Raw genomic sequence first — 24,138 nt, 5'->3', positions numbered from 1 at the left:
GGTGTAGACAGTCGTCCGGGGTTCGGCCCGGTGTAGACAGCCGTCCGGGGTTCGGCCCGGTGTGGGCCGTCGTCCGGGGTTCGGCCCGGTGTAGACAGTCGTCCGGGGTTCGGCCCGGTGTAGACAGTCGTCCGGGGTTCGGCCCGGTGTAGGCCGTCGTCCGGGATTCGGCCCGGTGTAGACCGTCGTCCGGGGTTCGGTCCGGTGTAGACAGTCGTCCGGGGTTCGGCCCGGTGTAGACAGTCGTCCGGGGTTCGGTCCGGTGTAGACAGTCGTCCGGGGTTCGGCCCAGTGTGGGCCGTCGTCCGGGGTTCGGTCCGGTGTAGACAGTCGTCCGGGGTTCGGTCCGGTGTAGACAGTCGTCCGGGGTTCGGCCCGGTGTGGGCCGTCGTCCGGGGTTCGGCCCGGTGTAGACAGTCGTCCGGGGTTCGGTCCGGTGTAGACAGTCGTCCGGGGTTCGGCCAGGTGTGGGCCGTCGTCCGGGGTTCGGCCCGGTGTAGACAGTCGTCCGGGGTTCGGTCCGGTGTAGACAGTCGTCCGGGGTTCGGTCCGGTGTAGACAGTCGTCCGGGGTTCGGTCCGGTGTAGACAGTCGTCCGGGGTTCGGCCCGGTGTAGGCCGTCGTCCGGGGTTCGGGTCGGTGTAGACCGTCGTCCGGGGTTCGGTCCGGTGTAGACAGTCGTCCAGGGTTCGGTCCGGTGTAGACAGTCGTCCGGGGTTCGGTCCGGTGTAGACAGTCGTCCGGGGTTCGGCCCGGTGTAGACAGTCGTCCGGGGTTCGGTCCGGTGTAGACAGTCGTCCGGGGTTCGGCCCGGTGTAGGCCGTCGTCCGGGGTTCGGCCCGGTGTAGACCGTCGTCCGGGGTTCGGTCCGGTGTAGACAGTCGTCCGGGGTTCGGTCCAGTGTAGACAGTCGTCCGGGGTTCGGTCCGGTGTAGACAGTCGTCCGGGGTTCGGCCCGGTGTAGGCCGTCGTCCGGGGTTCGGGTCGGTGTAGACCGTCGTCCGGGGTTCGGTCCGGTGTAGACAGTCGTCCAGGGTTCGGTCCGGTGTAGACAGTCGTCCGGGGTTCGGCCCGGTGTAGACCGTCGTCCGGGGTTCGGTCCGGTGTAGACAGTCGTCCGGGGTTCGGTCCGGTGTAGACAGTCGTCCGGGGTTCGGTCCGGTGTAGGCCGTCGTCCGGGGTTCGGTCCGGTGTAGACAGTCGTCCGGGGTTCGGCCCGGTGTGGGCCGTCGTCCGGGGTTCGGCCCGGTGTGGGCCGTCGTCCGGGGTTCGGCCCGGTGTAGACAGTCGTCCGGGGTTCGGTCCGGTGTAGACAGTCGTCCGGGGTTCGGCCCGGTGTGGGCCGTCGTCCGGGGTTCGGCCCGGTGTAGACAGTCGTCCGGGGTTCGGTCCGGTGTAGACAGTCGTCCGGGGTTCGGTCCGGTGTAGACAGTCGTCCGGGGTTCGGTCCGGTGTGGGCCGTCGTCCGGGGTTCGGTCCGGTGTAGACAGTCATCCGGGGTTCGGCCCGGTGTAGGCCGTCGTCCGGGGTTCGGCCCGGTGTAGACAGTCGTCCGGGGTTCGGCCCGGTGTAGGCCCAGCGTCGTCCGGGGTTCGGCCCGGTGTAGACCGTCGTCCGGGGTTCGGTCCGTTGTAGACCGTCGTCTGGGGTTCGGTCCGGTGTAGACAGTCGTCCGGGGTTCGGTCCGGTGTGGGCCGTCGTCCGGGGTTCGGTCCGGTGTAGGCCGTGGTCCCGGGGTTCGGCCCGGTGTAGGCCCAGCGTCGTCCGAGGTTCGGCCCGGTGTAGACAGTCGTCCGGGGTTCGGCCCGGTGTAGGCCGTCGTCCGGGGTTCGGCCCGGTGTAGGCCCAGCGTCGTCCGGGGTTTGGCCCGGTGTGGGCCGTCGTCCGGGGTTCGGCCCGGTGTAGACCGTCGTCCGGGGTTCGGCCCGGTGTAGACAGTCGTCCGGGGTTCGGCCCGGTGTAGACCGTCGTCCGGGGTTCGGTCCGGTGTAGACAGTCGTCCGGGGTTCGGCCCGGTGTAGACAGTCGTCCGGGGTTCGGCCCAGTGTGGGCCGTCGTCCGGGGTTCGGCCCAGTGTGGGCCGTCGTCCGGGGTTCGGTCCGGTGTAGACAGTCGTCCGGGGTTCGGTCCGGTGTAGACAGTCGTCCGGGGTTCGGCCCGGTGTGGGCCGTCGTCCGGGGTTCGGCCCGGTGTAGACAGTCGTCCGGGGTTCGGTCCGGTGTAGACAGTCGTCCGGGGTTCGGCCAGGTGTGGGCCGTCGTCCGGGGTTCGGCCCGGTGTAGACAGTCGTCCGGGGTTCGGTCCGGTGTAGACAGTCGTCCGGGGTTCGGTCCGGTGTAGACAGTCGTCCGGGGTTCGGTCCGGTGTAGACAGTCGTCCGGGGTTCGGCCCGGTGTAGGCCGTCGTCCGGGGTTCGGGTCGGTGTAGACCGTCGTCCGGGGTTCGGTCCGGTGTAGACAGTCGTCCAGGGTTCGGTCCGGTGTAGACAGTCGTCCGGGGTTCGGTCCGGTGTAGACAGTCGTCCGGGGTTCGGCCCGGTGTAGACAGTCGTCCGGGGTTCGGTCCGGTGTAGACAGTCGTCCGGGGTTCGGCCCGGTGTAGGCCGTCGTCCGGGGTTCGGCCCGGTGTAGACCGTCGTCCGGGGTTCGGTCCGGTGTAGACAGTCGTCCGGGGTTCGGTCCAGTGTAGACAGTCGTCCGGGGTTCGGTCCGGTGTAGACAGTCGTCCGGGGTTCGGCCCGGTGTAGGGAGTCGTCCGGGGTTCGGGTCGGTGTAGACCGTCGTCCGGGGTTCGGTCCGGTGTAGACAGTCGTCCGGGGTTCGGTCCGGTGTAGACAGTCGTCCGGGGTTCGGCCCGGTGTAGACCGTCGTCCGGGGTTCGGTCCGGTGTAGACAGTCGTCCGGGGTTCGGTCCGGTGTAGACAGTCGTCCGGGGTTCGGTCCGGTGTAGGCCGTCGTCCGGGGTTCGGTCCGGTGTAGACAGTCGTCCGGGGTTCGGCCCGGTGTGGGCCGTCGTCCGGGGTTCGGCCCGGTGTGGGCCGTCGTCCGGGGTTCGGCCCGGTGTAGACAGTCGTCCGGGGTTCGGTCCGGTGTAGGCCGTTGTCCCGGGGTTCGGCCCGGTGTAGACAGTCATCCGGGGTTCGGCCCGGTGTAGGCCGTCGTCCGGGGTTCGGCCCGGTGTAGACAGTCGTCCGGGGTTCGGCCCGGTGTGGGCCGTCGTCCGGGGTTCGGCCCGGTGTAGACCGTCGTCCGGGGTTCGGTCCGTTGTAGACCGTCGTCTGGGGTTCGGTCCGGTGTAGACAGTCGTCCGGGGTTCGGTCCGGTGTGGGCCGTCGTCCGGGGTTCGGTCCGGGGTTCGGCCCGGTGAAGGCCCAGCGTCGTCCGAGGTTCGGCCCGGTGTAGACAGTCGTCCGGGGTTCGGCCCGGTGTAGGCCGTCGTCCGGGGTTCGGCCCGGTGTAGGCCCAGCGTCGTCCGGGGTTTGGCCCGGTGTGGGCCGTCGTCCGGGGTTCGGCCCGGTGTAGACCGTCGTCCGGTGTTCGGCCCGGTGTAGACAGTCGTCCGGGGTTCGGCCCGGTGTAGACAGTCGTCCGGGGTTCGGTCCGGTGTAGACAGTCGTCCGGGGTTCGGCCCGGTGTAGGCCGTCGTCCGGGGTTCGGTCCGGTGTAGACAGTCGTCCGGGGTTCGGCCCGGTGTAGGCCGTCGTCCGGGGTTCGGTCCGGTGTAGACAGTCGTCCGGGGTTCGGTCCGGTGTGGGCCGTCGTCCGGGGTTCGGTCCGGTGTAGGCCGTGGTCCCGGGGTTCGGCCCGGTGTAGGCCCAGCGTCGTCCGGGGTTCGGCCCGGTGTAGACAGTCGTCCGGGGTTCGGTCCGGTGTGGGCCGTCGTCCGGGGTTCGGTCCGGTGTAGGCCGTGGTCCCGGGGTTCGGCCCGGTGTAGGCCCAGCGTCGTCCGGGGTTCGGCCCGGTGTAGGCCGTCGTCCGGGGTTCGGCCCGGTGTAGACCGTCGTCCGGGGTTCGGTCCGGTGTAGACAGTCGTCCGGGGTTCGGTCCAGTGTAGACAGTCGTCCGGGGTTCGGTCCGGTGTAGACAGTCGTCCGGGGTTCGGCCCGGTGTAGGGAGTCGTCCGGGGTTCGGGTCGGTGTAGACCGTCGTCCGGGGTTCGGTCCGGTGTAGACAGTCGTCCGGGGTTCGGTCCGGTGTAGACAGTCGTCCGGGGTTCGGCCCGGTGTAGACCGTCGTCCGGGGTTCGGTCCGGTGTAGACAGTCGTCCGGGGTTCGGTCCGGTGTAGACAGTCGTCCGGGGTTCGGTCCGGTGTAGGCCGTCGTCCGGGGTTCGGTCCGGTGTAGACAGTCGTCCGGGGTTCGGCCCGGTGTGGGCCGTCGTCCGGGGTTCGGCCCGGTGTGGGCCGTCGTCCGGGGTTCGGCCCGGTGTAGACAGTCGTCCGGGGTTCGGTCCGGTGTAGGCCGTTGTCCCGGGGTTCGGCCCGGTGTAGACAGTCATCCGGGGTTCGGCCCGGTGTAGGCCGTCGTCCGGGGTTCGGCCCGGTGTAGACAGTCGTCCGGGGTTCGGCCCGGTGTGGGCCGTCGTCCGGGGTTCGGCCCGGTGTAGACCGTCGTCCGGGGTTCGGTCCGTTGTAGACCGTCGTCTGGGGTTCGGTCCGGTGTAGACAGTCGTCCGGGGTTCGGTCCGGTGTGGGCCGTCGTCCGGGGTTCGGTCCGGGGTTCGGCCCGGTGAAGGCCCAGCGTCGTCCGAGGTTCGGCCCGGTGTAGACAGTCGTCCGGGGTTCGGCCCGGTGTAGGCCGTCGTCCGGGGTTCGGCCCGGTGTAGGCCCAGCGTCGTCCGGGGTTTGGCCCGGTGTGGGCCGTCGTCCGGGGTTCGGCCCGGTGTAGACCGTCGTCCGGTGTTCGGCCCGGTGTAGACAGTCGTCCGGGGTTCGGCCCGGTGTAGACAGTCGTCCGGGGTTCGGTCCGGTGTAGACAGTCGTCCGGGGTTCGGCCCGGTGTAGGCCGTCGTCCGGGGTTCGGTCCGGTGTAGACAGTCGTCCGGGGTTCGGCCCGGTGTAGGCCGTCGTCCGGGGTTCGGTCCGGTGTAGACAGTCGTCCGGGGTTCGGTCCGGTGTGGGCCGTCGTCCGGGGTTCGGTCCGGTGTAGGCCGTGGTCCCGGGGTTCGGCCCGGTGTAGGCCCAGCGTCGTCCGGGGTTCGGCCCGGTGTAGACAGTCGTCCGGGGTTCGGTCCGGTGTGGGCCGTCGTCCGGGGTTCGGTCCGGTGTAGGCCGTGGTCCCGGGGTTCGGCCCGGTGTAGGCCCAGCGTCGTCCGGGGTTCGGCCCGGTGTAGGCCCAGCGTCGTCCGGGGTTTGGCCCGGTGTGGGCCGTCGTCCGGGGTTCGGCCCGGTGTAGACCGTCGTCCGGGGTTCGGCCGGTGTAGACAGTCGTCCGGGATTCGGTCCGATGTAGACAGTCGTCCGGGGTTCGGCCCGGTGTAGACAGTCGTCCGGGGTTCGGCCCGGTGTAGGCACAGCGTCCGGGGTTCGGCCCGGTGTAGACAGTCGTCCGGGGTTCGGCCCGGTGTAGGCCCAGCGTCGTCCGGGGTTCGGCCCGGTGTAGACAGTCGTCCGGGGTTCGGTCCGGTGTAGACAGTCGTCCGGGGATCGGTCCGGTGTGGGCCGTCGTCCGGGGTTCGGTCCGGTGTAGGCCGTTGTCCCGGGGTTCGGCCCGGTGTAGACAGTCGTCCGGGGTTCGGTCCGGTGTAGACAGTCGCCCGGGGTTCGGCCCGGTGTAGGCCGTCGTCCGGGGTTCGGCCCGATGTAGGCCCAGCGTCGTCCGGGGTTTGGCCCGGTGTGGGCCGTCGTCCGGGGTTCGGCCCGGTGTAGACCGTCGTCCGGGGTTCGGCCCGGTGTAGACAGTCGTCCGGGGTTCGGCCCGGTGTAGACAGTCGTCCGGGGTTCGGTCCGGTGTAGACAGTCGTCCGGGGTTCGGCCCGGTGTAGGCCGTCGTCCCGGGGTTCGGCCCGGTGTAGACAGTCATCCGGGGTTCGGCCCGGTGTAGGCCGTCGTCCGGGGTTCGGCCCGGTGTAGACAGTCGTCCGGGGTTCGGCCCGGTGTAGACAGTCGTCCGGGGTTCGGTCCGGTGTAGACAGTCGTCCGGGGTTCGGCCCGGTGTAGGCCGTCGTCCGGGGTTCGGTCCGGTGTAGACAGTCGTCCGGGGTTCGGCCCGGTGTAGGCCCGGCGTCGTCCGGGGTTTGGCCCGGTGTGGGCCGTCGTCCGGGGTTCGGCCCGGTGTAGACAGTCGTCCGGGGTTCGGCCCGGTGTAGACAGTCGTCCGGGGATCGGTCCGGTGTGGGCCGTCGTCCGGGGTTCGGTCCGGTGTAGGCCGTTGTCCCGGGGTTCGGCCCGGTGTAGACAGTCGTCCGGGGTTCGGTCCGGTGTAGACAGTCGCCCGGGGTTCGGCCCGGTGTAGGCCGTCGTCCGGGGTTCGGCCCGATGTAGGCCCAGCGTCGTCCGGGGTTTGGCCCGGTGTGGGCCGTCGTCCGGGGTTCGGCCCGGTGTAGACCGTCGTCCGGGGTTCGGCCCGGTGTAGACAGTCGTCCGGGGTTCGGTCCGGTGTAGACAGTCGTCCGGGGTTCGGCCCGGTGTAGGCCGTCGTCCGGGGTTCGGTCCGGTGTAGACAGTCGTCCGGGGTTCGGCCCGGTGTAGGCCGTCGTCCGGGGTTCGGCCCGGTGTAGGCCCGGCGTCGTCCGGGGTTTGGCCCGGTGTGGGCCGTCGTCCGGGGTTCGGCCCGGTGTAGACCGTCGTCCGGGGTTCGGCCCGGTGTAGACAGTCGTCCGGGGTTCGGCCCGGTGTAGACAGTCGCCCGGGGTTCGGCCCGGTGTAGGCCGTCGTCCGGGGTTCGGCCCGATGTAGGCCCAGCGTCGTCCGGGGTTTGGCCCGGTGTGGGCCGTCGTCCGGGGTTCGGCCCGGTGTAGACCGTCGTCCGGGGTTCGGCCCGGTGTAGACAGTCGTCCGGGGTTCGGCCCGGTGTAGACAGTCGTCCGGGGTTCGGTCCGGTGTAGACAGTCGTCCGGGGTTCGGCCCGGTGTAGGCCGTCGTCCGGGGTTCGGTCCGGTGTAGACAGTCGTCCGGGGTTCGGCCCGGTGTAGGCCCGGCGTCGTCCGGGGTTTGGCCCGGTGTGGGCCGTCGTCCGGGGTTCGGCCCGGTGTAGTTCCAGCGTCGTCCGGGGTTCGGCCCTGTGTAGACAGTCGTCCGGGGTTCGGTCCGGTGTAGACAGTCGTCCGGGGTTCGGTCCGGTGTGGGCCGTCGTCCGGGGTTCGGTCCGGTGTAGGCCGTGGTCCCGGGGTTCGGCCCGGTGTAGGCCCAGCGTCGTCCGGGGTTCGGCCCAGTGTAGACAGTCGTCCGGGATTCGGCCCGGTGTGGGCCGTCGTCCGGGGTTCGGCCCGGTGTAGACAGTCGTCCGGGGTTCGGCCCGGTGTAGACAGTCGTCCGGGGTTCGGCCCGGTGTAGGCCGTCGTCCGGGGTTCGGCCCGGTGTAGACCGTCGTCCGGGGTTAGGTCCGGTGTAGACAGTCGTCCGGGGTTCGGCCCGGTGTAGACAGTCGTCCGGGGTTCGGCCCAGTGTGGGCCGTCGTCTGGGGTTCGGCCCAGTGTGGGCCGTCGTCCGGGGTTCGGTCCGGTGTAGACAGTCGTCCGGGGTTCGGTCCGGTGTAGACAGTCGTCCGGGGTTCGGCCCGGTGTAGACAGTCGTCCGGGGTTCGGCCCAGTGTGGGCCGTCGTCCGGGGTTCGGCCCAGTGTGGGCCGTCGTCCGGGGTTCGGTCCGGTGTGGGCCGTCGTCCGGGGTTCGGCCCGGTGTAGACAGTCGTCCGGGGTTCGGTCCGGTGTAGACCGTCGTCCGGGGTTCGGTCCGGTGTAGACAGTCGTCCAGGGTTCGGTCCGGTGTAGACAGTCGTCCGGGGTTCGGCCCGTTGTGAGCCGTCGTCCGGGGTTCGGCCCGGTGTGGGCAGTCGTCCGGGGTTCGGTCCGGTGTAGACAGTCGTCCGGGGTTCGGCCCGGTGTAGACAGTCGTCCGGGGGTCGGCCCGGTGTAGACAGTCGTCCGGGGTTCGGCCCGGTGTGGGCCGTCGTCCGGGGTTTGGCCCGGTGTGAGCCATCGTCCGGGGTTCGGCCCGGTGTGGGCCGTCGTCCGGGGTTCGGCCCGGTGTAGACAGTCGACCGGGGTTCGGCCCGGTGTAGACAGTCGTCCGGGGTTCGGCCCGGTGTAGACAGACGTCCGGGGTTCGGCCCGGTGTAGACAGTCGTCCGGGGTTCGGCCCGGTGTAGACAGTCGTCCGGGGTTCGGTCCGGTGTAGACAGTCGTCCGGGGTTCGGCCCGGTGTAGGCCGTCGTCCCGGGGTTCGGCCCGGTGTAGACAGTCATCCGGGGTTCGGCCCGGTGTAGGCCGTCGTCCGGGGTTCGGCCCGGTGTAGACAGTCGTCCGGGGTTCGGCCCGGTGTAGGCCGTCGTCCGGGGTTCGGCCCGGTGTAGACAGTCGTCCGGGGTTCGGCCCGGTGTAGGCCGTCGTCCGGGGTTCGGTCCGGTGTAGACAGTCGTCCGGGGTTCGGCCCGGTGTAGGCCCGGCGTCGTCCGGGGTTTGGCCCGGTGTGGGCCGTCGTCCGGGGTTCGGCCCGGTGTAGGCCCAGCGTCGTCCGGGGTTCGGTCCGGTGTAGACAGTCGTCCGGGGATCGGTCCGGTGTGGGCCGTCGTCCGGGGTTCGGTCCGGTGTAGGCCGTTGTCCCGGGGTTCGGCCCGGTGTAGACAGTCGTCCGGGGTTCGGTCCGGTGTAGACAGTCGCCCGGGGTTCGGCCCGGTGTAGGCCGTCGTCCGGGGTTCGGCCCGATGTAGGCCCAGCGTCGTCCGGGGTTTGGCCCGGTGTGGGCCGTCGTCCGGGGTTCGGCCCGGTGTAGACCGTCGTCCGGGGTTCGGCCCGGTGTACAGTCGTCCGGGGTTCGGCCCGGTGTAGACAGTCGTCCGGGGTTCGGTCCGGTGTAGACAGTCGTCCGGGGTTCGGCCCGGTGTAGGCCGTCGTCCGGGTTTCGGTCCGGTGTAGACAGTCGTCCGGGGTTCGGCCCGGTGTAGGCCGTCGTCCGGGGTTCGGCCCGGTGTAGGCCCGGTGTCGTCCGGGGTTTGGCCCGGTGTGGGCCGTCGTCCGGGGTTCGGCCCGGTGTAGACCGTCGTCCGGGGTTCGGCCCGGTGTAGACAGTCGTCCGGGGTTCGGCCCGGTGTAGACAGTCGCCCGGGGTTCGGCCCGGTGTAGGCCGTCGTCCGGGGTTCGGCCCGATGTAGGCCCAGCGTCGTCCGGGGTTTGGCCCGGTGTGGGCCGTCGTCCGGGGTTCGGCCCGGTGTAGACCGTCGTCCGGGGTTCGGCCCGGTGTAGACAGTCGTCCGGGGTTCGGCCCGGTGTAGACAGTCGTCCGGGGTTCGGTCCGGTGTAGACAGTCGTCCGGGGTTCGGCCCGGTGTAGGCCGTCGTCCGGGGTTCGGTCCGGTGTAGACAGTCGTCCGGGGTTCGGCCCGGTGTAGACAGTCGTCCGGGGTTCGGTCCGGTGTAGACAGTCGTCCGGGGTTCGGTCCGGTGTGGGCCGTCGTCCGGGGTTCGGTCCGGTGTAGGCCGTGGTCCCGGGGTTCGGCCCGGTGTAGGCCCAGCGTCGTCCGGGGTTCGGCCCGGTGTAGACAGTCGTCCGGGATTCGGCCCGGTGTGGGCCGTCGTCCGGGGTTCGGCCCGGTGTAGACAGTCGTCCGGGGTTCGGCCCGGTGTAGACAGTCGTCCGGGGTTCGGCCCGGTGTAGGCCGTCGTCCGGGGTTCGGCCCGGTGTAGACCGTCGTCCGGGGTTAGGTCCGGTGTAGACAGTCGTCCGGGGTTCGGCCCGGTGTAGACAGTCGTCCGGGGTTCGGCCCAGTGTGGGCCGTCGTCCGGGGTTCGGTCCGGTGTAGACAGTCGTCCGGGGTTCGGTCCGGTGTAGACAGTCGTCCGGGGTTCGGCCCGGTGTGGGCCGTCGTCCGGGGTTCGGCCCGGTGTAGACAGTCGTCCGGGGTTCGGTCCGGTGTAGACAGTCGTCCGGGGTTCGGTCCGGTGTAGACAGTCGTCCGGGGTTCGGCCCGGTGTAGACAGTCGTCCGGGGTTCGGCCCGGTGTAGACAGTCGTCCAGGGTTCGGTCCGGTGTAGACAGTCGTCCGGGGTTCGGCCCGGTGTGGGCTGTCGTCCGGGGTTCAGTCCGGTGTAGGCCGTCGTCCGGGGTTCGGTCCGGTGTAGACCGTCGTCCGGGGTTCGGCCCGGTGTGGGCCGTCGTCCGGGGTTCGGCCCGGTGTGGGCCGTCGTCCGGGGTTCGGCCCGGTGTAGACAGTCGTCCGGGGTTCGGGTCGGTGTAGACCGTCGTCCGGGGTTCGGTCCGGTGTAGACAGTCGTCCAGGGTTCGGTCCGGTGTAGACAGTCGTCCGGGGTTCGGCCCGTTGTGAGCCGTCGTCCGGGGTTCGGCCCGTTGTGAGCCGTCGTCCGGGGTTCGGCCCGGTGTGGGCAGTCGTCCGGGGTTCGGTCCGGTGTAGACAGTCGTCCGGGGTTCGGCCCGGTGTAGACAGTCGTCCGGGGGTCGGCCCGGTGTAGACAGTCGTCCGGGGTTCGGCCCGGTGTGGGCCGTCGTCCGGGGTTTGGCCCGGTGTGAGCCATCGTCCGGGGTTCGGCCCGGTGTGGGCCGTCGTCCGGGGTTCGGCCCGGTGTAGACAGTCGTCCGGGGTTCGGCCCGGTGTAGACAGTCGTCCGGGGTTCGGCCCGGTGTAGACAGACGTCCGGGGTTCGGCCCGGTGTAGACAGCCGTCCGGGGTTCGGCCCGGTGTGGGCCGTCGTCCGGGGTTCGGCCCGGTGTAGGCAGTCGTCCGGGGTTCGGCCCGGTGTAGACAGTCGTCCGGGGTTCGGTCCGGTGTAGACAGTCGTCCGGGGTTCGGCCCGGTGTAGGCCGTCGTCCGGGATTCGGCCCGGTGTAGACCGTCGTCCGGGGTTCGGTCCGGTGTAGACAGTCGTCCGGGGTTCGGCCCGGTGTAGACAGTCGTCCGGGGTTCGGCCCAGTGTGGGCCGTCGTCCGGGGTTCGGCCCAGTGTGGGCCGTCGTCCGGGGTTCGGTCCGGTGTAGACAGTCGTCCGGGGTTCGGTCCGGTGTAGACAGTCGTCCGGGGTTCGGCCCGGTGTGGGCCGTCGTCCGGGGTTCGGCCCGGTGTAGACAGTCGTCCGGGGTTCGGTCCGGTGTAGACAGTCGTCCGGGGTTCGGCCAGGTGTGGGCCGTCGTCCGGGGTTCGGCCCGGTGTGGGCCGTCGTCCGGGGTTCGGCCCGGTGTGGGCCGTCGTCCGGGGTTCGGCCCGGTGTAGACAGTCGTCCGGGGTTCGGGTCGGTGTAGACCGTCGTCCGGGGTTCGGTCCGGTGTAGACAGTCGTCCAGGGTTCGGTCCGGTGTAGACAGTCGTCCGGGGTTCGGCCCGTTGTGAGCCGTCGTCCGGGGTTCGGCCCGTTGTGAGCCGTCGTCCGGGGTTCGGCCCGGTGTGGGCAGTCGTCCGGGGTTCGGTCCGGTGTAGACAGTCGTCCGGGGTTCGGCCCGGTGTAGACAGTCGTCCGGGGGTCGGCCCGGTGTAGACAGTCGTCCGGGGTTCGGCCCGGTGTGGGCCGTCGTCCGGGGTTTGGCCCGGTGTGAGCCATCGTCCGGGGTTCGGCCCGGTGTGGGCCGTCGTCCGGGGTTCGGCCCGGTGTAGACAGTCGTCCGGGGTTCGGCCCGGTGTAGACAGTCGTCCGGGGTTCGGCCCGGTGTAGACAGTCGTCCGGGGTTCGGCCCGGTGTAGACAGCCGTCCGGGGTTCGGCCCGGTGTGGGCCGTCGTCCGGGGTTCGGCCCGGTGTAGACAGTCGTCCGGGGTTCGGCCCGGTGTAGGCCGTCGTCCGGGGTTCGGCCCGGTGTAGGCCCAGCGTCGTCCGGGGTTCGGCCCGGTGTAGACCGTCGTCCGGGGTTCGGTCCGGTGTAGACAGTCATCCGGGGTTCGGTCCGGTGTGGGCCGTCGTCCGGGGTTCGGTCCGGTGTGGGCCGTCGTCCGGGTTTCGATCCGGTGTGGGCCGTCGTTGTAAATAAACATTTAGTTCTTAACTGACTTGCCTCGTTAAATAAAGCTGACTCCAGGGAGAAGGCTGCTGAGAAGATCCAGGGTAGAAAAGTGATCCATCCTCATTTACACATACTGTATGTAACAGTATAGCTTCCCGTCCCTCCCCTACCCGGGGCTCGAACCAGGGACCCTCTGCACACATCGACAACAGCCACCCTCGAAGCATCGTTACCCATCGCTCCACAAAAAAGCCGCGGCCCTTTGCAGAGCAAAGGGGGGAAACAACTACTTCAAGGTCTCAAGAGCGAGTGACGTCACCGATTGAAAACAACATTAGCTATTAGCACCACCGCTAACTAGCTAGCCGTTTCACATCGGTTACATGTATATAGACTTTTCTACTGTGTTATTGTACGTTTGTTTATGTGTAACTCTGTTGTTGTTTGTGTCGCACTACTTTGCTTTATCTTGGCCAGGTCGCAGTTGTAAATGAGAAATTGTTCTCAACTGGCCTACCTGGTTAAATAAAGGTGTTCTCAACTGGCCTACCTGGTTAAATAAAGGTGTTCTCAACTAGCCTACCTGGGTAAATAAAGGTGAAATAAAATGAATAAATTAATAAATAATACAAAGCTCCATTTACAATTGCTGACGGGAGTATTTCAGGACACAGGGCTTCAGGAAACAGGGATTCAGGAAACAGGGATTCAGGAAACAGGGATTCAGGAAACAGTGCTTCAGGAAACAGAGTTTCAGGAAACAGGGATCAGGAAACAGTGCTTCAGGAAACAGTGCTTCAGGAAACAGTGCTTCAGGAAACAGATATTCAGGAAACAGGGTTTCAGGAAACAGGGATTCAGGAAACAGTGCTTCAGGAAACAGGGATTCAGGAAACAAGGCTTCTACAGTGGACCAGTCAGTCAACTAGCAAGACATTGTTGTCATTTTATAACAGGTGATGATCAGCAGAAAAAAGGGAGGACCTCAGAGTTGATCAGATCAGCAGAAATAAGGGACTAACTAACTAACTCTCAGCGGGACCTCAGAGTTGATCAGATCAGCAGAAATAAGGGACTAACTAACTAACTCTCAGCAGGACCTCAGAGTTGCCGGGGCAACAAAACGCAGCCAGGAATAGACATGTTTAAAACTTCAACCAGCCGCACATACCTCTCATTAGGACTGAGTGTGTGTGTGTGTGTTCTAACACCACAGACAGCTGGGCAGCTATGAGGTGTGTGAAGACCAGAGTGTACTTCATTTACTTTTTTGGGTTATAATATTTACACTGGAGAGTTCTGACCACCTACCTGGGAACGAACACTGCTTACAGTCTGGCTAGAGGGACACACGCACGCACGCACGCACACACACACACACACGCACACACACTCACACACACACACACACACACACACACACACACACACACACACACACTCACACACACACACACACACACACACACACACATACATACGTATTCTCAAGAATGCAGAAATGCCGAGAGAGAGAAACATCTCCCATCATAGTAAAAGTGGGACCGTGACATTTAAAACAGTCCCTTTTTAAAAAGTTTTTTTCCTGTTTAAAAGACAATAAGAACAGTTTAATCAAATTTAACGTAAATTTCACAATGTACCTATACTACCATTACTGGAGCTAAAGGATATGGGTTACAGACCAGTACAGACCAGAACAGCTACAGACCAGCTACAGACCAGACCAGCTACAGACGAGAACAGCTGCAGACCAGACCAGCTACAGACCAGACCAGCTACAGCCAAGCTACAGACCAGCTACAGAACAGCTACAGACCCGACCAGCTACAGACCAGACCAGACCAGCTACAGACCAGCTACAGACCAGCTAAAGACCAGACCAGCTACAGACCAGCTACAGACCAGACCAGCTACAGACCGGACCAGACCAGCTTAAAGACCAGCTACAGACCAGACCAGCTACAGACCAGAACAGCTACAGACCAGACCAGCTCCAGACCAGACCAGACCAGTACAGACCAGCTACAGACCAGTCCAGTTACATAACAGACCAGTACAGACCAGTACAGACCAGCAGTAAAGGATATGGGGTACAGACCAGTACAGACAGCAGTAAAGGATATGGGTTACAGACCAGTACAGACCAGTACAGACAGCAGTAAAGGATATGGGTTACAGACCAGTACAGACCAGCAGTAAAGGATATGGGTTACAGACCAGTACAGACCAGTACAGACCAGCAGTAAAGGATAAGGGTTACAGACCAGTACAGACCAGTACAGACCAGTACAGACCAGCAGTAAAGGATATGGGTTACAGACCAGTACAGACCAACAGTAAAGGATATGGGTTACAGACCAGTACAGACCAGTACAGACCAGTACAGACCAGCAGTAAAGGATATGGGTTACAGACCAGTACAGACCAGTACAGACCAGCAGTAAAGGATATGGGTTTACAGACCAGTACAGACCAGTACAGACCAGCAGTAAAGGATATGGGTTACAGACCAGTACAGACCAGTACAGACCAGCAGTAAAGGATATGGGTTACAGACCAGTACAGACCAGTACAGACCAGTACAGACCAGCAGTAAAGGATATGGGTTACAGACCAGTACAGACCAACAGTAAAGGATATGGGTTACAGACCAGTACAGACCAGTACAGACCAGTACAGACCAGCAGTAAAGGATATGGGTTACAGACCAGTACAGACCAGTACAGCCAGCAGTAAAGGATATGGGTTACAGACCAGTACAGACCAACAGTAAAGGATATGGGTTACAGACCAGTACAGACCAGTACAGACCAGTACAGACCAGCAGTAAAGGATAAGGGTTACAGACCAGTACAGACCAGTACAGACAGCAGTAAAGGATATGGGTTACAGACCAGTACAGACCAGTACAGACCAGTAGAGACCAGCAGTAAAGGATATGGGTTACAGACCAGTACAGACCATTACAGACCAGTACAGACCTGCAGTAAAGGATATGGGTTACAGACCAGTACAGACCAGTACAGACAGCAGTAAAGGATATGGGTTACAGACCGTGCGTAGACACCAGCTGCGAGGACGAGTCGTCTGTTTGATGCAGAAGAAGACTACGGGGGCGAGGGCTGGATATGGCTGCTGCTCCTCCTCTTCAGACAGCAGGTCCACTGACTCTACCGGCTCCGTTACCGGCTCCGTTACTTGCTCCCTCCTCACGTTACCGAACACACCACCACCACTAGTACCGCCGGTAACAACAACGGGAGGCCCCGGGACACGACGGGCAGCTACTCCTGCACCTTCCTCCTCCTCTTCCTCCTCCTCCGGCCCTGGACTCCATGTGCTGCTGCCTCCCTCGTCTTCCTCGTCCTCGTCATCATCAGGGAAGCTGATGTCGTGGCGGTGACGTCTCGGGGGGTTGTGTTCCCGGTAAAATGGAGCCGGTATGAGAACCCTCACCTCTCCGTCACGGCACCGCCTTTCCTCCCCTCCCTGCTGGACGTTGAGGGCAGGAGTGAGGGTGAGGTTGGGGGTGGGGGTAGAGGAGGTGGGGGTGGGGGTAGAGGGGGTGGGGGTAGAGGGGGTGGGGGTGTAGAGGAAGCGGACTCTCCCCTCGCCATCAGTCATGATAGAGAGCCAGGCAGAGCCACCCTGGGGGGAGGAGTAAGGGAGATGGGGCAGAAAGAAAGGGAGGTGGAGAGATGGAGAGAGAGGAGGGGGAGGGAGGGAAGAGGAAGAGAGGAAGAGGAGGAGGAAGAGAGAAGAGGAAGAAAGGAAGAGAGGAGGACGAAGAGAGGAAGAGATGAGAAGAAGAGAGGAAGAGGGGGAGAGGAAGAAAGGAAGATGGCAGAGGAAGAGGAGGAGAGGAGGAGGAAGAGAGGAGAGGAAGAACAGAAGAGGGGAGAGGAAGAGGAGGAGAGAAGGGGGAAGAGAGGAGAGGAAGAGGAGGAGAGGATGAAAGGAAGAGGGTAGAGGAAGATTACAAGACACTGGTTAGATAAACCTAACTAATGACTGGACACTAGTAAGACACTGGTTAGATAAACCTAACTAATGACTGGACACTAGTAAGACACTGGTTACTAACTAATTACTGGACACTGGTTAGATAAAACATTTAACCAGTGCTATTCAACTTTTCTAAATTCCTACATGGCCCTCCCCTGCCCTCCTTTCGGCAAATCAGATCACGACTCTATTTTGTTCCTCCCTTCCTATAGGCAGAAACCCAAACATGAAGTACCTGTGCAAATGTAATTTCAACCTTGGTCTGACCAATCGGAAAACATGCTTCAAGATGTTCCCGGGTAGCCTCTGAGAATAACATACACAAATTCACGGATACGGTGACTGAGTTCATCAGGAAGTGTATATGAGATGTTGTATCCACTGTGACTACTAAAACCTACCCAAACCAGAAACCGCGGATAGACGTCAGCATTCGCGCAAAACTGAAAGTGTAAACCACCGCATTTAACCGTGGCAAGGTGACTGGGAATATGGCCGATTGCAAACAGTGTAGTTATTCCCTCCGCAAAGCAATCAAAAATGCAAAATGTCAGTATAGAGACAAAGTGGAGTCGCATTTCAACAGCTCAGACACGAGACGTATGTGGCATGGTCTACAGACAATCACAGACTACAAAGGGGGAAAGGCTGCCGGCCCAGATGGCATCCCTAGCCGCGTCCTCAGAGCATGCGCAAACCAGCTGGCTGGAGTGTTTACAGTCATATTCAATCGCTCCCTATCCCAGTCTGCTGTCCCCACTTGCTTCAAGGTGGTCACCATTGTTCCTGTAGCCAAGAAGGCAAAGGTAACTGAACTAAATGACTATCGCCCCGTAGCACTCACTTCTGTCATCATGAAGTGCTTTGAGAGACTAGTCAAGGATTATATCACCTCCATCCTACCTGACACCCTAGACCCACTCCAATTTGCTTACCGCCCCAATAGATCCACAGACGACGCAATCGCCATCACACGGCACACTGCCCTAACCCATCTGGACAAGAGGAATACCTATGTAAGAATGCTGTTCATTCACTATAGCTCAGCATTCAACACCATAGTACCCTCCAAACTCATCTTTAAGCTTGAGACCCTGGGTCTCGACCCCGCCATGTGCAACTGGGTCCTATACTTCCTGACGGGCCACCCCCAGGTGGTGAGGGTAGGCAACAACATCTCCACCCCGCGTATCCTCAACAATGGGGCCCCACAAGGGTGCGTGCTCAGCCCCCTCATGTACTCCCTGTTCACCCATGACTGCATGGCCATGCACACCTCCAACTCAATCATCAAGTTTGCAGATGACGCAACAGTAGTAAGCCTGATTACAAACAATGACAAGACTACAGAGAGGAGGTGAGGGCCTTCGGAGAGTGGTGCCAGGAAAATAACCTCTCACTCAACATCAACAAAACAAAGGAGCTGCTCATGGACTTCAGGAAACAGCAGAGGGTGCACCCCCCTATCCACATCGACGGGACGGTAGTGGAGAAGGTAGAAAGTTTTAAGTTCCTCTGCGTACACATCACTGACCATCAGAATTGGTCCACCCACACAGACAGCGTTGTGAAGAAGGCGCAGCAGCGCCTCTCCAACCTCAGGAGGCTGAAAAAAATTGGTTTGGCCCCTAAAACCCTCACAAACTTTTACAGATGCACAATTCAGAGCATCCTGTCGCGCCGTATCACCGCCTGGTACGGCAACTGCACCGCCCGCAATCGCAGGGCTCTCCAGATGGTGGTGCGGTCTGCCCAACGCATCACCGGGGGCAAACTACCTGCCCTCTAGAACACCTACACCACCCGAAGTCACAGGAAGGCCAAAAAAAAGATCATCAAGGACAACAACCACCCGAGCCACGGACAGTTCACCCAGCTATCATCCAGAAAGCGAGGTCAGTACAGGTGCATCAAAGCCGGGACCCGAGAGACTGAACAACAGCTTCTATCTCAAGGCCATCAGACTGTTAAAACAGCCATCACTAGCACATTAGAGGCTGCTACAACAGGTTCTATCCCAAAGAAAAGGAAAGGGTACCTAGTCACCTGTACAAGGCCATCAGACTTCCAACCTGGTTACGCAACCCTGCACCTTAGAGGTGGCTTGAAATCACTGGTCACTTTAATAATGGAGGTGTCGCCCATCTTCCCGATTATCCCCTGTGTATTTATTCCTGCGTTCTCTGTTTGTCTGTGGCCAGTTCGTTTTGTTCGTGAATCCTACCAGCGTTTCTTCCCCTGTTCCTGCCTGTTTCCCTGCTCCTGTTTTCGAGTCCTTCCCGGTTTTGACCGTTCTGCCTGGCCTAACCCTGAGCCTGCCTGGTAACAAGATGCACTTCAGCCATACTCAAGGTACTAAACGATATCATAACCGCCATCGATAAAAGACAATACTGTGCGGCTGTATTCATCAACCTGGCCAAGGCTTTCGACTCTGTCAATCACCATATTCTCATCGGCAGACTCAACAGCCTTGGTTTCTCAAATGACTTCCTCGCCTGGTTCACCAACTACTTCTCAGACAGAGTTCAGTGTGTCAAATCGGAGGGCCTGTTGTCGGGACCTCTGGCAGTCTCTACGGGGGTGCCACAGGGTTACATTCTCGGGCCGAGTCTTTTCTCTGTATATATCAACGATGTCGCTCTTGCTGCTGGTGATTCTCGGATCCACCCCTACGCAGACGACACCATTCTGTATACTTCTGGCCCATCTTTGGACACTGTGTTAACTAACTTCCAAACGAGCTTCAATGCCATACAACTCTCCTTCCATGGCCTCTAACAGCTCTTAAATACAAGTAAAACTAAATGCATGCTCTTCAACCGATTGCTGCCCGCACCTGCCCGTGCGTCCAGCATCACTACTCTGGACGGTTCTAACTTAGAATATGTGGACAACTACAAATACTTAGGTGTCTAGTTAGACTGTAAAGTCTCCTTCCAGACTCATATTAAACATCTCCAATCCAAAATTAAATCTAGAATCGGCTTCCTATTTCGCAAACAAAGCATCCTTCATTCATGCTGCCAAACATACCCTCGTAAAACTGACCATCCTACCAATCCTCGACTTCGGCGATGTCATTTACAAAAAAAGCCTCCAACACTCTACTCAGCAAACTGGGTGCAGTCTATCACAGTGCCATCTGTTTTGTCACCAAAGCCCCATATACTACCCACCACTGCGACCTGTATGCTCTAGTCAGCTGGCCCTCGCTTCATATTCATCGCCAGACCCACTGGCTCCAGGTCATCTATAAGTCCTTGCTAGGTAAAGCCCCGCCTTATCTCAGCTCACTGGTCACCATACCAACACCCACCTGTAGCACGCGCTCCAGCAGGTATATTTCACTGGTCACCCCAAAGCTAGCACCTCCTTTGGCCGCCTTTCCTTACAGTTCTCTGCAGCCAGTGACTGGAACGAATTGCAAAAATCGCTGAAGCTGGAGACGTATATTTCCCTCACTAACTAACTGCTATCTGAGCAGCTAACCGATCGCTGCAGCTGTACACAGCCCATCTGTAAATAGCCCACCCAATCTACCTCATCCCCATATTGTTTGTATTTACTTTGCTGCTCTTTTGCACACCAGTACCTCTACTTGCACATCATCATCTGCTCATCTATCCAGTGTTAATCTGCTAAATTGTAATTACTTCGCTACTATGGCCTATTTATTGCCTCCTCACGCCATTTGCAAACACTGTATATAGACGTTTTTTCTTCTATTGTGTTATTGTACGCTTGTTTATTACTGTATGTTTGACTGTATGTTTGTTATTCCATGTGTAACTCTGTGTTGTTGTTTGTGTCACACTGCTTTGCTTTATCTTGGCCAGGTCGCAGGTTATAAATGAGAACTTGTTCTCAACTGGCCGACCCTGGTTAAATAAAAGTGAAATAAATCATTTAAAAAAAAAAACTTACCCCACCTCAGCGGATTATTGACCCCTGACCTGCCCTGACCTGTCGTTTGCCTGCCTGCTGTTTTAGAAAAAAAAAAACGTTTTGTGTCTTCGACACCATTTGCATCTGAAACGTGATATTAATTACTGCTTTACTCATCATGTATATACTGTAATCTACCGTATTCTAATGCCACGCCGACGTCGCTCAATCTAATATTTATACATTTATTAATTACATTATTTAACTTTCAGATGTGTGTGTATTGCTGTGAATTGTTAGATATTACTGCACTGTTGGAGCTAGGAACACAAGCATTTCACTTACACCCGCAATAACATCTGATCAATATGTGGACCAATAACATCTGATCAATATGTGGACCAATAACATCTGATCAATATGTGGACCAATAACATTTGATTTGATTTATTGATTTGATTTGATTTATTAGACCCGGAGTCTGTGTTGCTGAAGAGGAGTCTGTGTTGCTGAAGAGGAGTCTGTGTTGCTGAAGATACAGCAAGGTTTCTATAAACCATATTAGACCCGGAGTCTGTGTTGCTGAAGAGGAGTCTGTGTTATTGTGTTTGAGTCGTGGCTAATGGAGGAGTAAAAGCGCATTTTTACGCCGCCTGCTCTTCTAGAACCAGTGGGGTTGTGATGAGAACCACCAATATTTACTCTCTATCGATAAGGAGCTGTCTCAAACCAGAGAGAGAGACTTTAACATCTCAGTAATATCGATATTCAATTAAGAAGCGAATATAACTCATCACTTGTGGTTTCGAGAGACGATCCATTTAAAAAAAAGTATCTCAATAGTGGAAACCAGAAACTGAAGTGTTCATTTAAACAAACCTGGTCCGATATAGACAGAGAGATGATTGACGCGTGTGATTAATCTGATTAGACCTACCTTATCGATATGGAATTACAAGTTCCCTGAAGCATGTCCGTGACTTGCCGTGTAGCGGGAGCACCAAACCCTGCTCTGATGTCCAGCTTTTCTTTCTCTCTATCTCTCTATCTTCTCCTTGTACTTCCTCTCCCTATTTCATTTCACGGTTTTTTTTCTCTCCAGATGAAGAATAATCCAAAGAAGAAGAAAAACCAGAACGGAAGCGAAGTGGTACCGTCACCGTGTGAGTTAGTTCGTGGGCGCCGTGTAGGAGAAAATCATATCCATCAACGATCAGGCGGAGAGAGAGAGAAAAACCCACGCGTCCGTTTCTGTTGGAGCTCCGTGATGTTCTGACAAGGCAAACTTCAGCTCCACCAGGGGAGGGGGGGGGGGGGGGGCTCTGACACGTGACGCCCCAGTAGTACGGACACGCACACGCACACACACACACAGTCCGCAGTAGCATCATCACCAGTAAGACAGTATGTAATACTGGCGATATAAATGTTGTATTAGTGTACTCTCACTGTTAAACTAAACCATTCTAATACAGTACAGTACGGCTCAGATTCATCTGTAGTAGGCGGGCTGAACGTTTATGGTCTACATTATAGCCAATTACGCACGTAGAAACTACGTCTATGTTTACTCGCTATGCGTCTCTGACAGTAACTTATTGGATAGGACTGGGGTGTAGGAACATGTGTGGCGGAGCTGGCCGTAGCTTGTCTCGTTATAAAGAAAAAAAGGTTTAAACCATGACTAGGACAAAAATATATATATTTTTAAACGTTGTTTTTTTTATTATGAATAAATACGTTTACATTAAAACATGGGATGAGATCTCCACCTTCACCTGCCCCCGATCCAGCAGACCAAAACACACACAATTACACTGAACGGGATGAGATCTCCACCTTCACCTGCCCCCGATCCAGCAGACCAAAACACACACAATTACACTGAACGGGATGAGATCTTCACATTCACCTGCCCCCGATCCAGCAGACCAAAACACACACAATTACACTGAACGGGATGAGATCTCCACCTTCACCTGCCCCCGATCCAGCAGACCAAAACACACACAATTACACTGAACTGGATGAGATCTCCACCTTCACCTGCCCCCGATCCAGCAGACCAAAACACACACAATTACACTGAACGGGAATTAATTGATTTAGATACAATTAGGCCTAGGATCAGGAACTGGTTTGACAACGACACGGTCAGACAGACGGGGGGGGGAGTGACGGTCTGTATTAAAAATCTAAATGTGGACTTTTAAATCAGAACATACAACTTCGGTTTGGATCTCAGTGCTAAAGCGGAAATAAAATAAGACGTTATTAGGATGGATGGATAATTGTATAACAGTTTCCTGTGTGTTTTATGCCCTATATATTGTTAAAGGAAAATGTTAACCTAAAAACTATAATCTGGGGGTTTTCATTTCATTAGTCCATTGTTGACATAGACCCAAAATGTCAACCTTGTCAGCAATCACGTTTTCAAGACTTGTCACTTTAGAAATACAGAAATCATCCCTACATTGTAAATCATCCCTACATTGTAAATCATCCCTACATTGTAAATCATCCCTATATTTTAAATCATCCCTATATTGTAAATCATCCCTATATTGTAAATCATCCCTGCATTGTAAATCATCCCTATATTGTAAATCATCCCTATATTGTAAATCATCCCTATATGGTAAATCATCCCTACATGGTAAATCCTCCCTATATTGTAAATCATCCCTATATTATAAATCATCCCTATATTGTAATAAATCATCCCTATATTGTAATAAAGTATCCCTATATTGTAAATCATCCCTATATTGTAATAAATCATCCCTATATTGTAATAAATCATCCCTATATTGTAAATCATCCCTATATTGTAATAAATCATCCCAATATTATAAATCATCCGTATATTGTAAATCATCCCTATATTGTAAATCATCCGTATATTATAAATCATCCCTATATTGTAAATCATCCGTATATTGTAAATCATCCCTATATTGTAATAAATCATTCCTACATTGTAAATCATCCCTATATTGTAAATCATCCCTATATTGTACATCATCCCTATATTGTAATAAATCATCCCTACATTTTAAATCATCCCTACATTGTAAATCATCCCTATATTGTAATAAATCATCCCTACATTTTAAATCATCCCTATATTGTAATAAATCATCCCTACATTTTAAATCATCCCTACATTGTATGATATCATATGACACGAAATGCATCATATGGAAATTATTTCTGTATTTTGAACGGTACCTACTGTATCTGTTTGTGGACTTAAATTAATGATATCTATATGTACCCATTGATTCTAAATTAATGATATCTATATGTACCCATTGATTCTAAATTAATGATATCTATATGTACCCATTGATTCTAAATTAATGATATCTAGATATACCCATTGATTCTAAATTAATGATATCTATATGTACCCATTGATTCTAAATTAATGATATCTATATGTACCCATTGATTCTAAATTAATGATATCTATATATACCCATTGATTCTAAATTAATGATATCTATATATACCCATTGATTCTAAATTAATGATATCTATATATACCCATTGATTCTAAATTAATGATATCTATATATACCCATTGATTCTAAATTAATGATATCTATATGTACCCATTGATTCTAAATTAATGATATCTATATATACCCATTGATTCTAAATTAATGATATCTATATATCTATATATACCCATTGATTCTAAATTAATGATATCTATATGTACCCATTGATTCTAAATTAATGATATCTATGTGTACCCATTGATTCTAAATTAATGATATCTATATATACCCATTGATTCTAAATTAATTATATCTTTATATACCCATTGATTCTAAATTAATGATATCTATATGTACCCATTGATTCTAAATTAATGATATCTATATATACCCATTGATTCTAAATTAATTATATCTTTATATACCCATTGATTCTAAATTAATGATATCTAGATATACCCATTGATTCTAAATTAATGATATCTATAGATACCCATTGATTCTAAATTAATGGGTAGATATATGGTTTAGTTAACAGTGAGACTAACAGAGAATGGTTTCATTAACAGTGTGAGCCATTAGTCAACTGGCCTTGGTATGTGTGTGTGTGTGTGTCCATTCTCAGCTGTGAGCATCAGAC

The 24,138-nt window shown here is 57.5% G+C and overlaps 1 protein-coding gene across 1 annotated transcript in view; it reads right to left on the bottom strand.

The window, feature by feature from the left end:
• Window positions 1-21,248, bottom strand: part of LOC110512628 (voltage-dependent T-type calcium channel subunit alpha-1H-like) — a 155,197-nt gene extending 133,949 nt beyond the window's left edge. Inside the window, exons 1-2 of the mRNA XM_036972119.1 lie at window positions 20,927-21,248; window positions 15,140-15,744 (exon numbers count right to left, since the gene is read on the bottom strand). Of these exons, the coding sequence (XP_036828014.1) occupies window positions 15,140-15,720 (581 nt within the window). The 5' untranslated portion in view covers window positions 15,721-15,744; window positions 20,927-21,248. The remainder of the gene's footprint in view (window positions 1-15,139; window positions 15,745-20,926) is intronic.
• Window positions 21,249-24,138: the final 2,890 nt, after the last annotated feature.

This window comes from Oncorhynchus mykiss, unplaced genomic scaffold (genome assembly GCF_013265735.2).
Source record: "Oncorhynchus mykiss isolate Arlee unplaced genomic scaffold, USDA_OmykA_1.1 un_scaffold_120, whole genome shotgun sequence".
Classification (NCBI taxonomy): Eukaryota; Metazoa; Chordata; class Actinopteri; order Salmoniformes; family Salmonidae; genus Oncorhynchus; species Oncorhynchus mykiss.
Note: the sequence above shows the minus strand (reverse complement) of the source record. Positions and strands in the feature narration are given on the sequence as shown.